Consider the following 20,197-nt stretch of genomic DNA (forward strand, 5'->3'; position numbering starts at 1 on the left):
GCAATGCCAGATCATACAACCACTGAGTGAGGCCAGGGATTGAATCCACATCCTCGTGGGCACTCTTTCAGGTCCTTAATCCACTGAGTCACAACACGAAATCCACTGGCAATTTTTTTTAATGTATTTGTTATAGTTATTTAAACATCTTTATCTGATAATTCCAACATCCAGGCAGCCTATGGATCTTTTTCTACTGAGTGATTTTTCTCTTGACTATGAACCAAATGCTCATCTTATCATTTTTATCTCATATCATTGATGGTGTCTAAGGAACAAGAGCAGGTGGAGTTTGTTGTTGTTATTCTGAGAGGGAATGTCCTTTCTTTTGTTAGGCAGCTAGATGATGGACTGCCCGGTTCTGTTCAAGCCAATCAGGAGCTGAGCAGGTTTAGGGGTTGAGTATGTTTACGATGGGGGCTTTAATTCCTCTATTAGGTTCTTAGAATTCAACCCCAGAGGCTGAAAGAATATGTTTGCTTTTCAGCCCAGCCACTACTCCCTGTGTTGCCCGAGGACTCACATCTTTGGTCATATTAGAAGCTAAATAAGGTGAGGATTTGCTTAGATGGAGTTCATGTCTGACTCTAAATATTTCCAAAGTAGCTCCAGTCTCTCCCTCCAGGAGCTCTCTGGGACCAAACATCACAAGCCTGCTTGACAAGAACAAGAACAAGAACAATCAGAAGGACAAGTCCTCAAAACCGTGAGACCACAGGACTGCAAGATGGTATCCCCAGAACCAGGCACGGGGCATCACAATCAGCTCTCTCTAAATAGGGAGCCAGAACTCCTGCATTCAAATCAGAGCTCCAGTGCTTTTGAGCTTCCCCACCCAGAGCATCACTTAGCCTTCCGTATCTCTATTTCCTCACCAGGAGAGCAGGACACTAAGAGCATCTATTTCATAAGGTTGTGATGATTAAATAAACAGAGCAAGTGTTACAACAGTGCCAGCTCTGGCTCTTCATGAAAACGGTGACCCTTTTCATCTATGCAAGGAAATCGTTGAGAGTGAGTAGGAAATGGAGGCAAAATAATGACAAAGGTTCAGAAATCTCTCGATCGTACTCATAGTTCAAAGTCCCAACTGCCTTTCCTGATGGAATGAGATGGCCCAGTATCTTTGTAGGTCCTGCTGTTGCTAAAAGGGATCCCCTCAAGGGCCCCCCTTTAATTCATCATCTTTTGTCACTTCTTCGGCCCCTTCTTCCCTTCCTTAAGGGTCCAGGAGTTTGGTCCAAAGGCACAAATTCTGGGGGAAGAGAAGGTGTGACTTAGCGAGGCTTCCCCTACTGAGCCTGTTCAAAAAAAAAAAAAAAATCTGTCTCTCCCCATCCCGCACCCCTGCCTTTATCGGCCCTGAAAGAGAATAGTCCAAAGACGTCTCCAGACATTTCAGACAGCAGCATGCCACTCTGGGCTGAAAACAATTCCCACCCCCAGCTGTGGGTGACTTTGTCTCCTGCCCACTGAACACATGGCAGCACAGAGACTAATTGCTGGGAAATGAGGCCCTGAAGAATCTGTTTCCAAAGAACCTGCAGCAAGATTGTCGAAAGAAGAGAGCTGGCTGGGTGTGGGCTCAGGCTGGGAACAGGGACCCCAGGGGCTGATTCTTCTAGCACCCGAGGCCCAATGCCCAGGGTCGGCTGTCGAAGATGTGGAGAATTGAGAGCTGGGATCTCCAGAGGTCAGGGGGCTGGGCCCCTCCCCTCTGTGCACAGGGACACATCTGCCACTTCTGCTCGCCTTCAGGATTCATTCTTCTCAAAGAGGCCCTGGGACAGAAGGCACAGTCCTTCTCTCCCTGGCCCCTGCCCTCCAGGGGCTAAGCACAGAGTAATCTCTGGATGAGGCCATGGGATGCAAGAACAGAAGTGTCCGGAATCACTTCCTGCTGTGCCCTCCAGCCCCCGACAATGCCGCCACCCCCACACACTCAGCACTTCTCACTTGTACTTGCAGACTCATCAAACCCAAGCCGCCCTACACCATGTTTCCTAAGCACGCACTGATCACTATTAATCAGCGAACTGGCGTGCGGCTGCCCGCCTGGGGAAGCATCTTGTTAATGATGCGAAAAGGCTGCCAAACGGCCAGCTCGGCTGCCAGGGGGGTGGAGGGGGAGATGTGGGTCTTGTCCAGACCGAGGAGGCAAAGGCCTCGCCTACAAACTGTCTGGCATGGAAGGGAGATCCCTGGCGTTTAATAATGAGGAATGAGCAGGCCAGCCACGCGCCTCAACCTCCTTTCACATCAGATGACCCTGGAGACCCAGCGGGCTGGAGGGAAAGCTCGGGGTTGAAAGGAGGCTAGCTAGCCACCCCTGCCACCAGACCTCTGCCTTTCCCCAGAAGCCAGGTGGAGAGATGGCCTCCAGCAGCAGCAGGAAGGATTTCAGCTGGGTGATCAGAAGGACCGCCTGATGCCAAGGGCTGGGAAACCTATTCTGGGACAGGTTACTGAGGAGGCAGATGCGACGTGGGAACTGCACGCCCTTTACTCCAAGTTCAGAGCCCAATCTGCACCGTGTTTAAACATGCTCATGAACAGGTTTGCTCTTCCTGTCAATACATGACACAGAGGGAAGCTGGTTCACAGTCCATGTATTTGGTGACCTTGGGTGTCCTTCCCCGGTGCAGGTCAGACTCACGTCCTGCCCGGCGTGGTGGGCAGCACCTGAGTGCCGAGATGAGCCACTGTATCCACAAACCTGTACACATCAGACACTGTGCGGAGCCCTGGGCCAAGGGCCGGGACCACGTCCTGAAGGGTGGTGGGGATGTCACGGCACAGGAGCACGGCCTATGTCCAAGCGGGCCAGAGGGAGGGGTGGGGGGAGTCAGTGGAGGAGGTTCTCCAGGGAGTGGGGCCCGAACGCTGGGCGGGGGAGCATGTGAGGGCCACACCACCATTGGCTGGTCCCTCACGGGGCTGCAGGCAGGCCCAAGGGAACATTCTGGGATCCCTGGAAGGGCTGTTTCTTCCCAGGAATCTGCTCTGGGGGAAGAGAGGTGCTCAGAGGCACAGAATTCGCTCTGTGGAAGACAAGCCCTTCAATTAGAGGCAGCATCTTGAGGAGGGGAACTCCTGAAGGCATCCTTCCTGCCTCTCAGAGCCTCTCACAGGCCTGGGATTGGGCTCCATGCACCATCCCAGCCCCAGCCCTGTGGGGACCACCAAGAGCTGCAGGCCCAGCTACCCAGGCCCTCCTGGGCCAGGACCCCAGAGCTCAACACAGGGCCCAGCCCTGCACCCCCAGGCCCAGGCCTAGGGCGCTTCTGCGGAGAGCAGTCCTCAGGGATCGAACCCCTCCACCCTCTCCCTCCAGGGGAAATTGCAAAGGAATCAGCAGGAACAAAGGCAAAGCTTCCAGAAAGAAAGACCCATTTAAAAGACTGTCTGGCCTGGAAGGCAGGAATGATGCCTCCTGGGGCCCCAAAACATGAAGGTTCAATTTCAAGCTCTGCCAAGTATCAACTCCTGACCTTGCTCACAAAGGAATCAGCAAAACTGCATAAAAGTCGATCTTCTAAAGGTCTTAGAGCCTCATCTGTGAAATGGGGACAAAGAATAATACCAACCTCGCAGGGTTGATCTGAGGAATAAAGGCACCAGAAGTATAAAATGCTGGGAACAATACCCAGCTTGGAGTAGGCACTGAAAAAAAAAAAAAAAAACCCACGGTCTATTACTTATTAAACGCCCTTCTGGCAATGGCAGTATCACTGTTCCGATACAGGAAGAGTTTACAGAAGCATCTAATTGGAAGGGGAGCTTTGAGACTTATTTTGAAAACGCATTTGCATAGCCAGCAAGCTTTTGCTCCTTTTTCAATATTTCTTTATACTGTAAAGGGGTAATAGAAATGCTTTCTTTATAGCGTTCTTGGGGGATTCAATGAAATGACACATATAATGCACGCAGAAGAGCAGCCAGCCCTGAGTAAGCACTCACGCTGTTGGTTGTTGATTTGGGGTGAGAAAGCGCTGGAGGTGATGGAGGAAGAGGGAAAAGTACTGTTGTGTCCCCGCTCTAGCCAGAAACCCGCTTGTTAGGAAGCTCTGTTCCGCTCTAGAGCGAACATCAATCTCCCCTGCTATGGACTAAGACAGCATGTAGACATAAGAATTTCCTGAGAATCAATCAGGGCATCAGACGGGACCAGGTCTCCAAGGAAGCCTGCTGATTCTTCCCTGGAGGCATTCATTGGTCCAGGACGAACCTGAGGCTTGTTTCTGCAAAGACTTGATATGGAGATGCCAGACTCTTTTCGGATGCTGGTCCCCAGCTGCCAAGCGCCTGAGCTCCTGCAGCAAGGACCAAGGACTTCCCATCCTCCTGGATGCCCTGGGCTCAGGGTCTGGAAGAGGCTTGGGTGCTGCACCATAAAATGGGGGCCCTGGAAGCACCCCTTGCTCTCTGGCTGAGAAACATTCCCCCCACACACAGCTTCACCTGATCAGCCTGGCCCTGACCCCCTCCTGGCTCCTACCCCCTGGAATGGAGACAGCACCAGGGGCCCCGGACCACAGGGAGAACGCCCTTCATGACAGTGGAGGGCTGAGCACGGCATGCCCGCTGCCACAGCAGGACATTTTACCTCGTGGATCCCAAAGTGGGCATAGGAGTCGAAGTAATAATCCCTCGACGTCATCTCCTCTGGGTTCAGCAGCTTGGACATCTTGCCCCGGCCCGGGCAGCTGGGCTGAGTGGACACGTGGTGGACACACTGCACAGGCTTGGCTGGAACGACGGGCTGAGGGGGCTGAATGGGGGGGCTGCTCACCTGTGGGGAAGAGAAGGGGCAGGTGTGACCGGTGGCCGGAGCTCCTGCCCCCTGAGACCCCACCCTCCCTCCTTCCCCTCCCTGAGCCTGGCTCCACATCAGCACAGCAGCCTCAGCGAAGCAGGGATGGGGCCCCCAAGCTGAGGGCTGTGCTGTGCTGGACCGTGGCATGATAGTTAGGAGCCAAACCCACCTGAACTTAACCCAGGTCTATCTAGTAACAGGTGGGCTGAGAAATGAAATGAAAATGCATTTCATGAACAGAAATGCAAATTGATCCGGGCCTCAGTTTGCATTTCTGTTAAATGGGAACAATGATACCTTCCTTTAGAGATGAACAGTTAGCACTCAGTAGGGGAATGGCAATACGGCATCATACAGCATCACAGAGCAGTGTGGCTGGAGTATGGGTTCCAGAGCCAGCCCCCTGAAACTTGAATCCCAGCCCTGCCACTCACCAGCTACACAACCTTGGACAGAGTTAGGTGCTTTTGGTGGCTCAGTTTCCCCAGCTCCAAAATGGGAATAAAATGGCCCGCATCTCCTAGAGTCATCCTATGAGACAGGTATCTGGAAAGCACTTCGTAAAGGGCCCAGCACATGGCGAGTACATGTCGAGCTGAGTCCCACCTCCGTCCTTAGGCAGCTCAAGCCCACAGGCTTCTCTCCATCCCACGGGCAGCACCTGGCCCCCCACATGCGGGTCTCTCGGGTGCTGATTTCTCACACCTGCTTCCTTGTCCCTCTGGTTTCAGAGTCCGCTTCCTCTGACCCGCGAATGCCCACTGACGGCCAGCCTCCCGCCCCCACCCTCCCAGTTACTGCCCTTTCTGGGTTCCCCAACCCCCACAGCCAGCCGGATCCCACACCCCACTACTGCCCCCAGCACCAGCCAGCCCCACCCTCCACGGGCAAAGAGAGGACGTGGACTGGACGTTCAGGATTCCGACTGCACCACAGAAGCATTGCTGTCAGGAGAAGAAATGTCTTTCCCTGAAGTGGGGGCGATGCAGATGTGCACAGCAGAGGAAGGGCCTTAAGGGGGCGGAATTCTTAAAAATCTATTTGTAAGTGACGAGTTACTATATATAAAGAGTTCAGGAGTTCCCGTCGTGGCTCAGTAGATCATGAACCCAACTAGTGTCCAAGAGGATGTGGGTTTGATCCCTGGCCTCACTCAGTGGGTTAAAGGATCAGGCGTTGCTACAAGCTTCGGTGTAGGTCGCAGATGTAGCTCGGGTCTGGCGTTGCTGTGGCTGTGGTGTAGGCCGGCAACTGCAGCTCTGATTTGATCCCTCGCCTGGGAACTTCCATGTGCTGCAGGTGCAGCCTTAAAAGCAAAGAAAGAAAAAAGAAAAAGAGAAGAGTTCAGAACACTTTTGGACATGCAGTAATAAGTGCTCTATTAGTATCATCACCATCATCTGCCATAGTTGTAGCATTCAGAGTACGTTAACATGTTCCAATTCTCTGCCTCAGTTTGCTCATCTGTGAGCTGGGTCAGCGCAGACTTGCTATCTCCTTTCTAGCAAGGGACACTGAGAGTCCTAGGACAGAGAGAGATCAAGCAGTCTGAGTAATGAGACTACCTGGGTCCCGGGCTGGAGGGGGGCGAGCTGTAGGGACGCCGAGGCTCTCGTTTTCCCAGTGTATCTAGGCTACAGCCTCTGGGAAATAAGCAGGCTTCCCAGTTTAGCAACATCAGATTCCAGGTCGGTGCGATCCCAGGCTGTCTGGCAGCAGAGGCACCCGGGCGGCCTCATTAGAATGCAGCAGGTGTGCCCACCCTCAGCTTGGGATGTTGGTCACGGTCTCAGGGAGGCTAAAAATAGACTGTGTCAATTGCACACTCCCGTGCTGGCTGCAGAGTCACCTCTAAAGCTGGAGGAGGCTCTGTGCACGAAGCTGACCCCAATCTTGACTCCATTTAAATACATTAAGGAGAGAAAAAGTTGCAGTTGGTCCAGGCTCCTACATGGTCAAGGTCGCAGGGGCCTCCTGCACCCCTGAGCTCCATTCAACTCAGAGGCCAAGGTCCCTTCCACCAGGCTTCCCAAGACTCTCTCTCCTGCAGCCAACTTAACAAAGTGCCCAACGCCCAGCACACACTGCATCACAGGGCAAAGGACAGATGGACTGGGGGGAGGCCTTCCCCTCAATAACCACAGATCGTCGGGAGAGAGAGGGGGTAGGCTGTCAGCCCAGCTGGGCCTCCTGCAGAGGAGACTTGGGTCCTGCCCATCGGCCAACAGGGTGCCCTGTCCCAGGAGGCTGGGCCTGGGGTGGGAAACAGCCATGTTCCCCGTGCATCACTCCCAGGGCTGGTGCCTCTCCTTCTGCAAACACCTACCAAACATCGGTAGCAGTGAGCACTGCGGGGTCCCGTGGAGGAAACAGACACCCAGGAACGCTGCCCTCAAAGACTCTCTCTAGTGGGAGCCAGAGACCCCTGAGGCTCCAGAGGATGATGGAGGAAGATTTGCTTTACAAGAGAAACTCAAGCAAATTTCTCTGGGATTTCCAAGGAGAGAGAAGTCACTTGGCTGTAGAGTTAGCTGGGGTCGCTGGCGGTGGGGTAGTGGGAGCTTTCTCTGTGGATTTGGGGAGACAGTGATGGGGCAGGAGGGCATTCTAGGAGGGCATGGTTTCAGCAAAAAGGAAAAGGGTGGGAAGACTGTGAGCTCGTTTGGAACTTGGCTGGGATTTGGAGAGATTCGGCTGAAAGGAAATTAAGGCCAGGCTAAGATGGTGTCATTAAATACAGGACAAGGGGGAGCTGTTGGCAGTTTGTAAGCAGGGAGTTCTACATCTGAGCTCTCCAGGAGCACGACTGATGTGGTGGCAGCCTGCAAGGGAGTGCAGAGGAAGGAAGAGGGGGGCCCCGGGACTGGGGCGGCCAGTTCCAAAGTCCAGTCAAGAGATAATGAGATGCTGAACCACGGCGGTGTCAGAGGGGCCGCCTGCCAGAGAAATCGCAGAAATAGAATCCACAGGAGTTGGCAACTGGCGGAACGTAGGGGAGAAGAGAGAAGTTGGAATCCAAGATGATTTCAGCATTTCCAGCCTGGGTGACTAGGAAGGTGGTGGTGACATTAGCAGAAATGAGCAAGTCAGCGGGAAGAGCCGGCTGGGGTGGGGAAAAGAATGAACTTCAGTCCCGATGTGAAGGTGGAGGTCTCACTGCATCGCAGAAGGAAAGGTGTCCAGCAGGCAGACGGAGGTGCCGCCCTAGCTGGTAAATACCATAGACCCAGCTGAACGGTCAATGGTCAGCTGAGAATTACACTTGTAACACACACGGCAGACAGAGGTTAATACCCTGAGCAGGAGAGTGGCTTTGCAAACCAACCGGAACAAGAGAAGCATCTCCAGTCTCACCTTGGACAGAGCGTTGAACTGTGAATTCACGTGAGGACAAACATAAAAGGCAAATCAACAAGCTGTGAAAAGAGTTAACTTCTCTAGAAATGAGTAACGTCAAATGAAAACAAAAATGTTAGAACTTTCAAATACCAAAGACGCCAACTCCCCCCCCCAAAAGACTAAAATTGCAGTTGTAAAGGTTGCAAAAGAATAGGTGCTTTCATATACATCTAGTGAAATGCATTAAAAAGCACAAATCCTTAAAGCCAGCAATTCCATTTTTTGGAACTGTACCCTAAGAAAAAAATCATGGATAATTGTAAACGGGTAGCTGTAAGAATTTCATGACAGCGCTATTCACCATGGCAGAAAATAAGAGGCAACCTGGAGTTTCCGCGAAACAGAAGTGATTGTACGAACTGCGGTGCGTCCACACTGGAGGCGACACACCCATTTCGTATGTCACGGCAGAGTGTTTAATGACAGAAATATGATCGTGACAAACTGTGCGTTGAGGAGACCCCGAAGGAGGAAAGGAGACGGCGTGATCTCATTTAAGAACGGAATGCTCTCCCTGCCGGCGAGGCTTGGGGAAGGCAGTGGAATCCGTGGTGTTGGGCTGTGAATCGGTTAATTCTTTCCTTCCTTGGGCTTGTTAATATATATTTTTTAACGTCTGCCATTAACAAGTCCCACTTCTGTGTGTAGCCGAAAGTAGTACTATTGGAAAAGAAGAGGAAATGTGGGTGCAGACCTGGGATGGGAAGCTGAGGCCAGCTCTCCGGATTTGGAAAGCAGGTGCAGAGAGGGGAGGAGGGCTTGACGCAGGAGAGGCCGCGGGGAAGGGGTAGAGGAAGGTGAGGACGGGGCAGGGAGAGAAGCAGGACGCATTCTCCTCTGCAGACCTTGGAGGCCTCCGGGGACCCAGCGGGAGAGGCTGGGAAGATGTGTCCTCATGCTTCCAGTTCTGCAACTGCCCCTGCCCCAAGGACGTGTGACCCAAGCACTGTGCTCCAGTGACTGAACAAGGGCACCAGAACAAAGCCACCCTCCATCCAGCCTCGGGTATCCAAGAGGATGCCACGTTCAGGAAGTTGTGTGGCCACTCTAAAGCTGGGAGAGGCTCTGTGCACGAAGCTGACCCCAATCTCGACTCCATTTAAATACATTAAGGAGAGAAAATGTCCCAGCTGGCCCAGGATCTTGCACAGTCAAGGTCAGGGGGGGCCTCCTGCACTCCTGAGCTCCATTCAACTTGGAAGCCAAGGTCCCTTCTATGCGGCTCCCCAAGACTCTTTCCCCAGCAGACAATTTACAAAGTGCCCTCCGCCCAGCACCCACTGCATCACAAGGCAAAGGTAGGTTCGGGGACCACTCACCTCAACAACCACAGGTCATTGGGACAAAGAGGGGGCTGTGGCCCAGGCTCTGGCACGGAAGGCTGTCAGCCCAGCTGGGCCTCCTGCAGAGGAGACTTGGGCCCTGCCCATCGGCCAGCAGGGTGCCCTATCCCAGGAGGTTGGGCCTGGGGTGGGAAACAGCCATGCTCCCCGTGCATCAGTCCCAGGGCTGGTGCCTCTCCTTCTGCAAACACCTACTGAATGTCGGTAGCAGCGAGCACTACATGGTCCCGTGGAGGAAACAGACACCCAGGAACGCTGCCCTCAAAGACTCTCTCTAGTGGGAGCCGGAGACCCTTCAGACTCCAGCAGATGACAGAGGAAGATTCGCTTTATAAAGTCGCCCTAGCAGCAGCCACCAGAGCTCCCATCTGCTCTCTGGGCCCAAATCCCTAGCCCTTAGTGTGTGCTCACATTGCCATGGACTTCCAGTCCTGCCGGGTCCCAGTGTCTCCAGCCCTGCCCTGCCCTGCCCTCTCCTCTCCAGGGCCCAGGGGTCAGAGTGCTGCTCTTGCGAAAGGTCTCCCAGGGCTGCCTGCTCCCCATCTGCTCAGGGTCACCTTCCCCTGATAGGATTTGTGACTCTGTCTTCTATTCTTAGTGTCAGCTGCTGATCCGGACTCTTCAGACGCTGTGACCAGACTAAATGGCCTATCCCGGGGGATCGTCAGCTGTGTTCCTCCCCAGTACATCACTTGCGTTCTTCCTAGTCTGGCCCATTCCACGGCAGTGAACGGGCCTGGGTCCCTAAATGCTGAGATGAGCTAAAGGGCTGTGAAACACCAAAGCTGGAGACCAGACGATGGCTCCCTGAAGAAGTGGTGTCCAGCTGGTCCTCGACGGGTGGGATGTCCACGGACAGGGTTGGGGATTCAGGGACAGCATTTTTTACCTAACCCCACTTCCACCAGAAAATGAAGGTAGATGAGGAAGATGATGGTGATGATGGTGATGATAATTATGGTGGTGATGCTGCTGCGGATGTTGGTGATGGGGATGGTGAGGATGCTGATGTTGGCGATGGTGATGGTGGTGGTGATGAGGCGCATGTTGGTGCTGATGGTGATGCTGATGATGGGGATGGTGGTGATGCTGATGATGGTGATGCTGATGATGGGGATGGTGGTGATGCTGATGTTGGTGATGCTGATGTTGGTGCTGATGGTGGGGATAGTGGTGATGCTGATGATGGTGATGCTGATGATGGGGATGGTGGTGATGCTGATGGTGGTGATAAGGCGCATGTTGGTGATGATGGGGATGGTGGTGATGAGGCGCATGTTGGTGATGGTGATGCTGATGATGGGGATGGTGGCGATGGTGGTGATGATGCTGCCCCGTGTTGGTGATGGTGATGCTGGTGGCCGTGATGATGGTGATGGTCCCTGACAGGGACTGTGGGCCCACTGTGTGCCAGGAACTGTGCTAAACCCTTCACAAATATCATCTCATAAAATCCTCATAATAACTCAATGAATGAGGTACTGAAATATACAGACAAGGAAACTGAAGCTCAAAAAATTCATTCAAAGCCCAGAGCTAGCAAGCAACAGAGCCAAGATGGGAACTATCATCTGTCGGACAGCAAAACCCTGCTCTTGATCCTGACACTGTGTTTGGACCCACCGAGCTTGACAGCTTCTGTTAGGAGCCAGGCCCTGTGCTCAGAAGCAGGAGGCAAAGCCGGCCCAGGCAGGAAGCCCTGGCCATTTGAAAGAGGGTCAAAAGCAAAGCGGAAACAGAGGGCGATGCCTCAGTGGAGGATGGCACAGGTGGGCACCTATCGGAGGTGTCTGAGTTCTAAAGGGGGGGACCGCTGGGCTCCAGTCTGTAGGAAGCTGAGGTCCACATGAGGAAGGGAATGTGCTCAGGGTCACATAAGCCAGTCTAGAACAGGAACCCCCAAGAAAATCAGGGAGGGGTGGGGAGAGGAGGGAGGGGCTTTAAGGGGAGAGTGGAATGAAGGGGATACAAGGGGAAGGCAGGCAGCCCGGGGCAGGGAGAAGCCAGCACTCTCTGCACCAGGCAGCTGAAGCCACCCCAAGCCCATGGGGCTATAAATGGCTGTCACTGGCACCAGCCCAAGCTCTGCAGACGGTTTTCCTGAGAACAAAAGGCTCCACCGGAGAAGCCAAATCCTGCTCCGTCTCCAAATGTCAAGAGAGCTTTTTCTAACCTGAGTCTGTCCTCAGCGGCAGCCTGCCCAGCCTGAGGCCCAGCAGAGGGACAGAAAGAGGACTGCAGGGGGTGGGGCGCCGCAGGGGAGCAGAGGAAGTCGTGGGGGCCGAAGGGCTGCCAGCCAGTCTCACTGCGTCTTCCTCCGCAGCAGCCTTTGCCTTCTCCCCCAAGCCCCCCACCCTGGGATCACCCTCAAACCCTCACCACACTTTTCTCCGTCCCTGTTTACTCACAAGACTGTGATCTTGACCGGGGTCCATGTCATCAGGAGTAACCAGGAGCTAGCGGGTCTGGCACCATCTATCTGCCTTTAGTAGGCCCAGGGCTCAACTGAAAGGGGAACCGTTCTAAGGGTGGGTGTCCGCCGGCAGCAAGGCAGGCATGGCTGGGACGGGCACCTGGGGTGCTCCTGTCCCCACGACCACACTGCAGACACACAGCTTTCAGGTCTGACTTTGGCCACAGACAGCCCGGGTCCCCCTTTCCGCCTGCTCTCCTGCATCCATATTTCCTATCACCCGGGTCCCAGCGAAGCACTGCTGACGTCAGCCTCCCTAGAAGGAAGCCCGGTGCGGGGGCAGATGCCAGGACCTGGCTCACTGCTCCTCGCCCTGGGGATCAGAGCCTGCCCGTCTCGGAAATGGGGAGGAGGGTCCAGACGCTGCTGGTCCTACAAGCTGGAGTCGTCTCCCTGGACGTGGCCCCCTGACTTGTCCATTTGTCAACAGTCACCCCCGTGCCTCTCCCTAGAGTTGGCTATTTAAAGATACAGACACTCTCTAGATTGCCCCGAGGTGAGGCCACACACTGATGCACGTCACGGAGTGCCAGCTGCTGTCACCGGCTGGCATCTCTCTGTTTTGCAGTGTCCCTGACTATAACTCTGGCATCTTGGCAGAGCCCACTCTCACAGGCTTTTTTATTACTGCAGACTCAAGCCCCTTCCTTGGCTGTGCTCCCTGGAAGCCCCTTCTCCTGGGTCCTGGCCCCTTCTCAGTCCCATCCTCCCACTCACCCCAGAGCTTCAGGAGGGCGCCTGGGCTGAGGCTCTCACGATGTGGTCCCTGGACCATAGATAGCATCAGCATCACCAGGGAGCTCGTAGGAAAGGCAGGTTCCTGAGCCTCCCTGGAAAGCACTGGATCTGAGTCTCGGGCCGGGGTGGAGGTGTAGCAGTCTGCTCCAACAAGCCCGCCACGTGATTCTGATGCATCCCAGAGACTGAGAACTGCTTGTCTGAGCTGCATTTTCCCACACTGTTTCCCAAGGAATAGACATTCCTGGAATAAGGGGTTTCGTTGTCAAGTAAGTTTGGGCAAAAAAGCTAAAGAGATGTCTTTTCTTTTCCATCTTTTTCTTTTCTTTTCTTTAATGGCCATACTCTCAGCATATGGAAGTTCCCAGGCCAAGGACTGAATCCCAGCCACAGCTGCGGCAACACTGGACCCTTTAACGCACTGTGCCAGGCCAGGGATGGGACCCTCACCTCTTTGGCAACCCGAGCTGCTGCAGTTGGATTTTTATTTTATTTTATTTTATTTTATTTTTGGTCTTTTGTCTTTTTAGGGCCTCACCTGCAGCATATGGAGGTTCCCAGGCTAGGGGTCTCATTGGAGCTGTTGCTGCCGGCCACAGCCACGGCCACAGCAACACCAGGTCCGAGCTGCATCTGCAGCAACGCCGGATCCTTAACCCACTGAGCGGGGCCAGGATAGAACCCGCAACCTCATGGTTCCTAATTGGATTCATTTCCACTGCGCCACCATGGAAACTCCATGCAGTGGGATTCTTAACCCACTGTGCCACAGCAGGAACTTCTCTTTTCCAGCCTTCTCGTGATATAATCTACATAAATCGTTATGTAAGTTTAAGGTGTACAATGTAATGATTTGATACATGTGTATATTGCTAAGTGTAAAGAGATTTCTTAACTGCCCTCCTTTAAACCTTTAATTTGTTAAAATGAATCGTGACTCTCCAAGAGGGACTGAGGGGGTCTAGTATTACCAGTTTCATTGCTGTGGCAGCCTTTTTCCCTGGGAGATCTAGAAACATCTTTAGAAATTAATGTTCTGAAGGAAACTGTCTGGGGACCCTGACAGAGGACAGTGTTCCGCTATCACTATCTGCATCAGTCACCTTGGGATGGGTGTCCAGCCCCTCCCAGACCAAGAGAATCTGATCCTGTGTGGGTGAGGACTGCCAGTCTGCACGTCGATCAAGCCCCCCCGGGGCTGCCTCTGAAACCCTCGTCCAGGCAGGGCTGGGACGGCTGCCTGCCTTCTCCGCGCCTCTGGGACCCCTGCTGCAGCCCTCGGAGGCCATCCTGGCTTTACCTCATGCTACTGAGATTCCCAGGCAACGCCACAGCCAGGTCAAGGACACCTGAAGGACAGGCAGCCACAGGTTCCAGAAAGCACCTGGGCTCACACAGCAAAAGGACGGGGGTTCGGTATGAACACTGCTACCTTCGGGCTGGGTGTCCTCGGGCCAGTCCCTAACTGGCTGTCACGGCCAAGGTCATGGTGCAGCGCAACTCCAAGGGCAGCCCTCTGCAGCTGTGCACAGTGCTTCCCGGCTGCCCCCGGCCGTCTCTCTGAGGCACAACAGCCATGCCTGCTTCACGTCAAGACGGCATTGCACCCGCACGGCACCCCCTCCATCTCCTGGATCCCTAACTGCTGGGAAGGAATCTATTGGAGGTGTTGGGCCTGACCTATTTTTTTAAATAAACTAGGACTGTTTTCCTGCTATTAGTCACTTTTCTCCCAAGTCTTCACATATTAAATTCTTTTCTTATATCCTCAGATATTTTGGTTGCAAGAGATGTCAGGTTAATTGGATGCTTGGCTCGTGGCTCTTCCTCCTTAATGGGCTTAAAATGCAGGCTTCCCATGCATCCCCTCCTCTTCCTCCCCCTCCCCGCCCCGAGCCAACAGAGGCCTCTTTCTCCTGTCACCGCAAGGATGTCCCAGGTAGTTCTTGGCTTCCTTTACAGACAGAAGGAAAGACAGAGCCCGTCTTCTCTCCCACCCTCCTCTTGCCTGGAGTTGGACTAAGCCTTCTCCCCAGACTTGGGCCGCATCATCTCTGTGTGTTCCCCACAGGGCAGGTGATTCTGCCCCCAGCTGGGGTCACCACAGAGGCAGAGGGCGTCAGGCAGAGGGCACACGCACGGGGACCTGTGGGTCCTGGTCTTGGTTCTCCTTTCCTCTGTTCAGGTCACTATGCAAACCATCGAAGCTTTCCTGTCCTCAGTTTCTTCCTCTGCCAAACAGCAATAGGTAGGTATCCTGCCTCTTCCACGGGCTTCCGTGATGAATAAGCGTGGAGTGTGTAAGGACTCAGAGGAAATTCTCAAGCGGGGTAGAGGAGTATGACTTCCATCTCTGGCCATCTGACTCTATGCCCTGAGCTATTTGGGGGATGTGTGTGGTTTTTTAAATTATTTTTTTATGTTTTTCCTTTTTAGGACCATACCTGTGGCAAATGGAAGTTCCCAGACTAGGGGTCAAATCAGAGCTGCAGCTGCTGCCCCACGCCACAGCCACAGCAACACCAGATCCGAGCTGCATCCGTGACCTATGCCTCAGCTCATGGCAACACTGGATCCTTAACCCACTGTGAGAGGCCGGGGACCAAATCTGCATCCTCATGGATACTAGTCAGGTTCTTAACCCACCAAGCCACAACGGGAACTCCCAGCCCCGATGCTAGTTTTGGGTACTCCCTGGGCTCTTCTCTGGCACTGGACATGGTGGCTTTGGCTGCCCTTCATGCTCTGGTCCTCTGCCTACCTGACCCTGGCCCTCACCCTCCACACTGTCCACTCCCTAGGCTCTGATCTGCCCTGCTTCTCTAGAGCTTCCCTGAGAATTTTGCAAATGCTCTCTTCAGGAACACGGCCATCACGGAAAGTCAGTCATTTACTAGAGCCCCTGACACCTGCTGCTTCTGCTCCTGTCCTGGATGCCTACAGCATCTGCTGGCCCAAAGCTAATAGTCATAATCTGTCTTTTTTCGTTGGCAAATGGTCTCATGGAAATTGTCTTGCCGTTGTAGGTGTTGCTTCTACAACCAAGAAGCACGTTCCGTCAGGGCAGTAACCAGACCTTATGTGTCCTTGTTTCCCCCTTAAATCTTGGCACAGCTCTGGGGCTCAAAAAGATGTGTCAATTACGGGATCCTTACACTTCAAATGGGTCAGTGCTGCCCTTCATGAATATATTATGCCTGGCTCCTTCCCACCAAGCAATCGGAGACTTTTTATCCCCCTTGAGAGGGTAGAGGTGGCCAGAAGGAAGACTAAACTGAGAAGAATAATCCTCAGAATCTGAATAATACCCAGTGGTGCTCCAAACGTCTTTACTGAGAAGTGTCTTATCTCCCAGGATTTCTAGAAGGAAAATATCTTGCAAATACAGAGTGCATTTACTAACCCACATAATTCCATCTGTATAGACTACAAGTAGCTTCAAGTACAGATTCAAGTGTATTCATAGACGCTTTTTGAACAAGCTGTTCACACCCAAGTGGTGCGAGGCCAGAATTGCGGGTAAAGGTGCCAAGGTTCAGAGAAGCTGAATGGCCAATTTAGCCCATGCAGCAGGACTGGTCAGGACTCAACAGTTGGCCCCTCACAGAGTCTCTGGACCCATCCCCTGTCCAATAAGCCATGGCTGAAGAAAAACAAGCCATAAAGCTATGTTAGAAGTCAGAAGGAAAAATCACAAGTTGCTGGCCAAGACCAAAGCCATGTCAGCATAATCCAGATTCTCTTCTGGTTTCTATGGGCTCTTCTAGACACTTTCCAACCATCCTAGGAAACCCTTTGCCAAAGAAATATATTTCAACCCAGATTCTTAGCAGAAGTGATGACTCCTTTAATCAGAGACTGCAGAGCAAGTGTTCACTGAAAATGCCGACATTCCAGCTAGATAGGGAACAACGTCAGCTGCCCAGTACCGCCCAGGTCTATTCCAAAGGCAGCCTCGAATTAGCCAGCGACAGACCCCAGGAATACAGACTTTTCAAGGCACTCCCAGGTAATTCTGACGATCAGTTCAAAAGCCAGACAAACCTTATGAAATAACAGTTTTCAAGACACTGAACCTCAGGCAATGAAAAACTCTATCCCTGAGAGATGACAAACAAATAAGGCAAACCCTATCATGGCCCAGCTTATTTCCTGTTGTGTCTGGGCTGTATTGTAGGAGCAGGAGCCTGGGCAGAGCGAGGCAGGTCCCTTGGTGGAAGAGACAGAGGTGGGAATGAGGACAGCAAGGAGCGTCATGAAAGGCAGAGCGCTAGACGGTGGAAAGCTCCACCAGAGGGGGCTTTGGAGAGCTGGAGAGACTCAGCTGGACTGAGCAAATCATGCATGTGAAGAAACCACCTAAGACCAGGAAAGTAACCACTGACAAGATAAAGGGATTACTCTGTGGTACTCATACAGGGCCAGGAGGGCTCCTGTCTCCCCCACCCCCAAGCCAGAGTGGAAGACCTCATAAATCATGAATACTCAGAAAAGGTTGTTTTCCCATCAGTGGTAGAAAATTAGTCTAGACTAAGGACTGCTCTGATCCCTGGCCTAAAAGGAAGACCTAGGGAGTTCCCTGGTGGCCTAGTGGTTAGGATTTGCAGTTTTTTACCACTGCAACCCAGGTTTAATCCCTGGTTTAGGAACTGAGATCCCACATCAAACTGCTGCATGCCATGGCCAAAAAAAAAAAAAAAAAAAAAAAAAAGCAAGCCCTGAATGGTTTAAACTCTCCAAATAATACAAAATATCCCAAAACTACCCAGCACCCAACAAGGTCTGGATTACAACAAAGTCTGTCATTCAGTCAAATATTATCTGGCTTGCCAAAGAAGTGGGAGAATGCTGCCTGTAATCAATCCAAGTCAACCCAGAAAAGACAAAGAAGAGAGAATAGGTAGACAAGTCTTTTAAAATGTTATTGTAACTATATTTCACACATCCAAGAAACTAGAGGAAAGATTAACTGTGTTAAGTGGAGACATGGAAGGTAGAAAAAAATTGACTCAAACTTCTAGAGATAAAAAATATATGTGATTAAAAATACACTAGATTAGATTAATAGCAGATTACACATCATAGAAGACAAGACTGACACAGGCAATAAAAACTACCCAAAATAAAACACAAAGAAAAAAAAAAAAAAACAGAGGGGGAAAAAAAAAAGCTAAACAGAGCCTCAGTGAGCTATAGGACTTCAAGTGACTTAGCACATATCTGATTGCAGTGCCAAAAGGAAGCAGAAACAGGAAAATATTTAAAGAAATATTGAAATCGTGGCTGAAATTTTTCAAGTGGATGAAACCCATAAACTTATAGATCCAAAAAGCTCAATAGGGAGTTCCTGTCGTGGTGTAGTGGAAATGAATCTGACTAGGAACCGTGAGGTTGCAGGTTCGATCCCTGGCCTCGCTCAGTGGGTTAAGGATCTGGTGTTGCCATGAGCTGTGGTGTAGGTTGCAGACTCGGCATGGATCGGATGTTGCTGTGGCTATGGCGTAGGCCAGCAGCTGTAGCTCCAGTTGAACCCCTGGCCTGGGGACCTCCAAATGCCATGGGTGTGGCTCTAAAAAGCAAAAAACAAAAACAAAAACAAAACAAAACAAAAGAAACCTCAGCAAACCCTGTGGAAAAGAAATAAGAGGGGGGAAAAAAATCCCTCCACCAAGCTATATCATAATCAAATTGTTTAAAACCACCAATAAATAGAAAATCTTAAGAGCATGCAAATGGGAGGACAAACATTTTACATAAGCAGGAATTAATATAATAATGACAGCCAACTTATTATAAGAGACAACACAGGAAGACAGGGCAGCACCACCTTTAAACATAGAGAGGGAGGAAAAAAATCCCAACCTGGAATTTTATACCTAGTGGAAATATCTTTCAAAAATAAAGGCAAAGTACAGATTTTTTGAGACCTACAAAAGCTGAAAGAGTTCATTATCCACAGGTCTACACAGTAAGAAATGTTAAAGGACATCCTTTGGGCAGAAAGAAAATGATACCGGGTGGAAATCTGGATCCACACCAGGAAAGAAGTGCTCTGGAAAAGATAACTATGTGGATAGACATAAAAGACCTTTTCCTTATTATTTAAATCTCTTCACATGATCACTGACTGTTTAAATTAAAAAATGTCATGCAGGATTATAACATAGGTAGGAACAAAACATATGCTAGGAGAAGCACAAGGGCTAGAAGGAAAGGAATGGAAGTATACTGTTGTTAGATTCTTATGATGCATTTGAGATCCTGCAATATTGCTTGAAGGGAGACTGTGATAAGTTCAACATACAGACTACAAACTCTAGGCAGCCACTTTATAAAAGCACAGAAGGTTACAGATAATAAGCCAGCAAAGAAGACAAAATGGAATCTTAAGAAATACTCAAGTATTGTCTCCCAAAAAAGGCTTAAAAGAGGGTAAGTGTAACAAAGAACAGGTAAGTAATATAGAAGCAAATAGCAAGATGGTAGGTTTAAATCCTATAGGATCAATACAATGTTTATATTTAATTACATTAGCTATAAATGGTCTAAACATCTCAATTAAAAAGCAGAGGTTATCATAACAGATTTTCAAAAACTGTATGCCATCCTGTTTGAAACTTACTTTTAGCATAAGTTTTTTAAAAGGATAAAAATATATATATTGCGTTCATTCAAATAAAAGGAAAGCTGGAGTGGCCATGTTAACATCAGACGAAGTATATTTCAGAGCAAATGACATCAGGGAAAAGAGGATATCTTCATAATGATCAAGAGGTCACTTCATCTCGAGGACATAATTTCAAGTGTTTATTCACATAATAAAAGAGATGCAAAATACATGAAGCAAGAACTGATGGAACCAAGCATTAAGGAAATGCAAACTGAAATTATAAGGAGATACCCCCTCACACCCATTAGGATGGCTAAAATATTGAAAAAAAAAAAGTAAGTGTTGGCAAATGGAGAAATTGGAACCCTTTATTGAGAATGTATAATGGTGCAGCCACAATGGAAAACAGTATAGCATTTCCTCAAAAATTAAAATAGAACTACCGTATGATTCAGCAATTCCATGTCTAGGTATATATCCAAACTACATGAAAACAGGGTCCTAAAGAGTTGTCATCCATGTTCACAGCAGCATTATTCACAATAGCTAAAATGTGGAAGCAACCCAGGGGTCTATCAGTGGATGAATGGACAAGCAAAATGTGGTCTCTACATACAATAGAATATTATTCAGCCTTAAAAAGGAGGGAAATCCTGTCACAGGCTGCAACCTGGATGAACTTTGAGGACATTATGCTAAGTGAGATAAGCCAGTCACGAAAAGATAAATACTGTACAATTCCACTGTATGAGGAACTTAGATTAGTCGTATCCATAGAGACAAAAAGTAGAGTGGTGGTTGCCAGAGGCTGGAGCGAG

The 20,197-nt window shown here is 50.8% G+C and overlaps 1 protein-coding gene across 2 annotated transcripts in view; it reads right to left on the bottom strand.

Annotated features, from left to right (window-relative positions):
* PRMT8 (protein arginine methyltransferase 8) overlaps positions 1 to 20,197 on the bottom strand; it is an 86,587-nt gene that overhangs the window by 44,565 nt on the left and 21,825 nt on the right. Inside the window, exons 1-2 of one of the 2 annotated variants that reach the window (XM_005664074.3) lie at positions 11,967 to 12,483; positions 4,607 to 4,792 (exon numbers count right to left, since the gene is read on the bottom strand). In XM_005664074.3, the coding sequence (XP_005664131.1) occupies positions 4,607 to 4,792; positions 11,967 to 11,993 (213 nt within the window). In that variant the 5' untranslated portion in view covers positions 11,994 to 12,483. Of the gene's footprint in view, positions 1 to 4,606; positions 4,793 to 11,966; positions 12,484 to 20,197 lie in introns of those variants that run through there. The other variant, XM_003481700.4, reaches the window with a different exon arrangement.

This window comes from Sus scrofa, chromosome 5, assembly GCF_000003025.6.
Source record: "Sus scrofa isolate TJ Tabasco breed Duroc chromosome 5, Sscrofa11.1, whole genome shotgun sequence".
NCBI classification, from domain to species: domain Eukaryota; kingdom Metazoa; phylum Chordata; class Mammalia; order Artiodactyla; family Suidae; genus Sus; species Sus scrofa.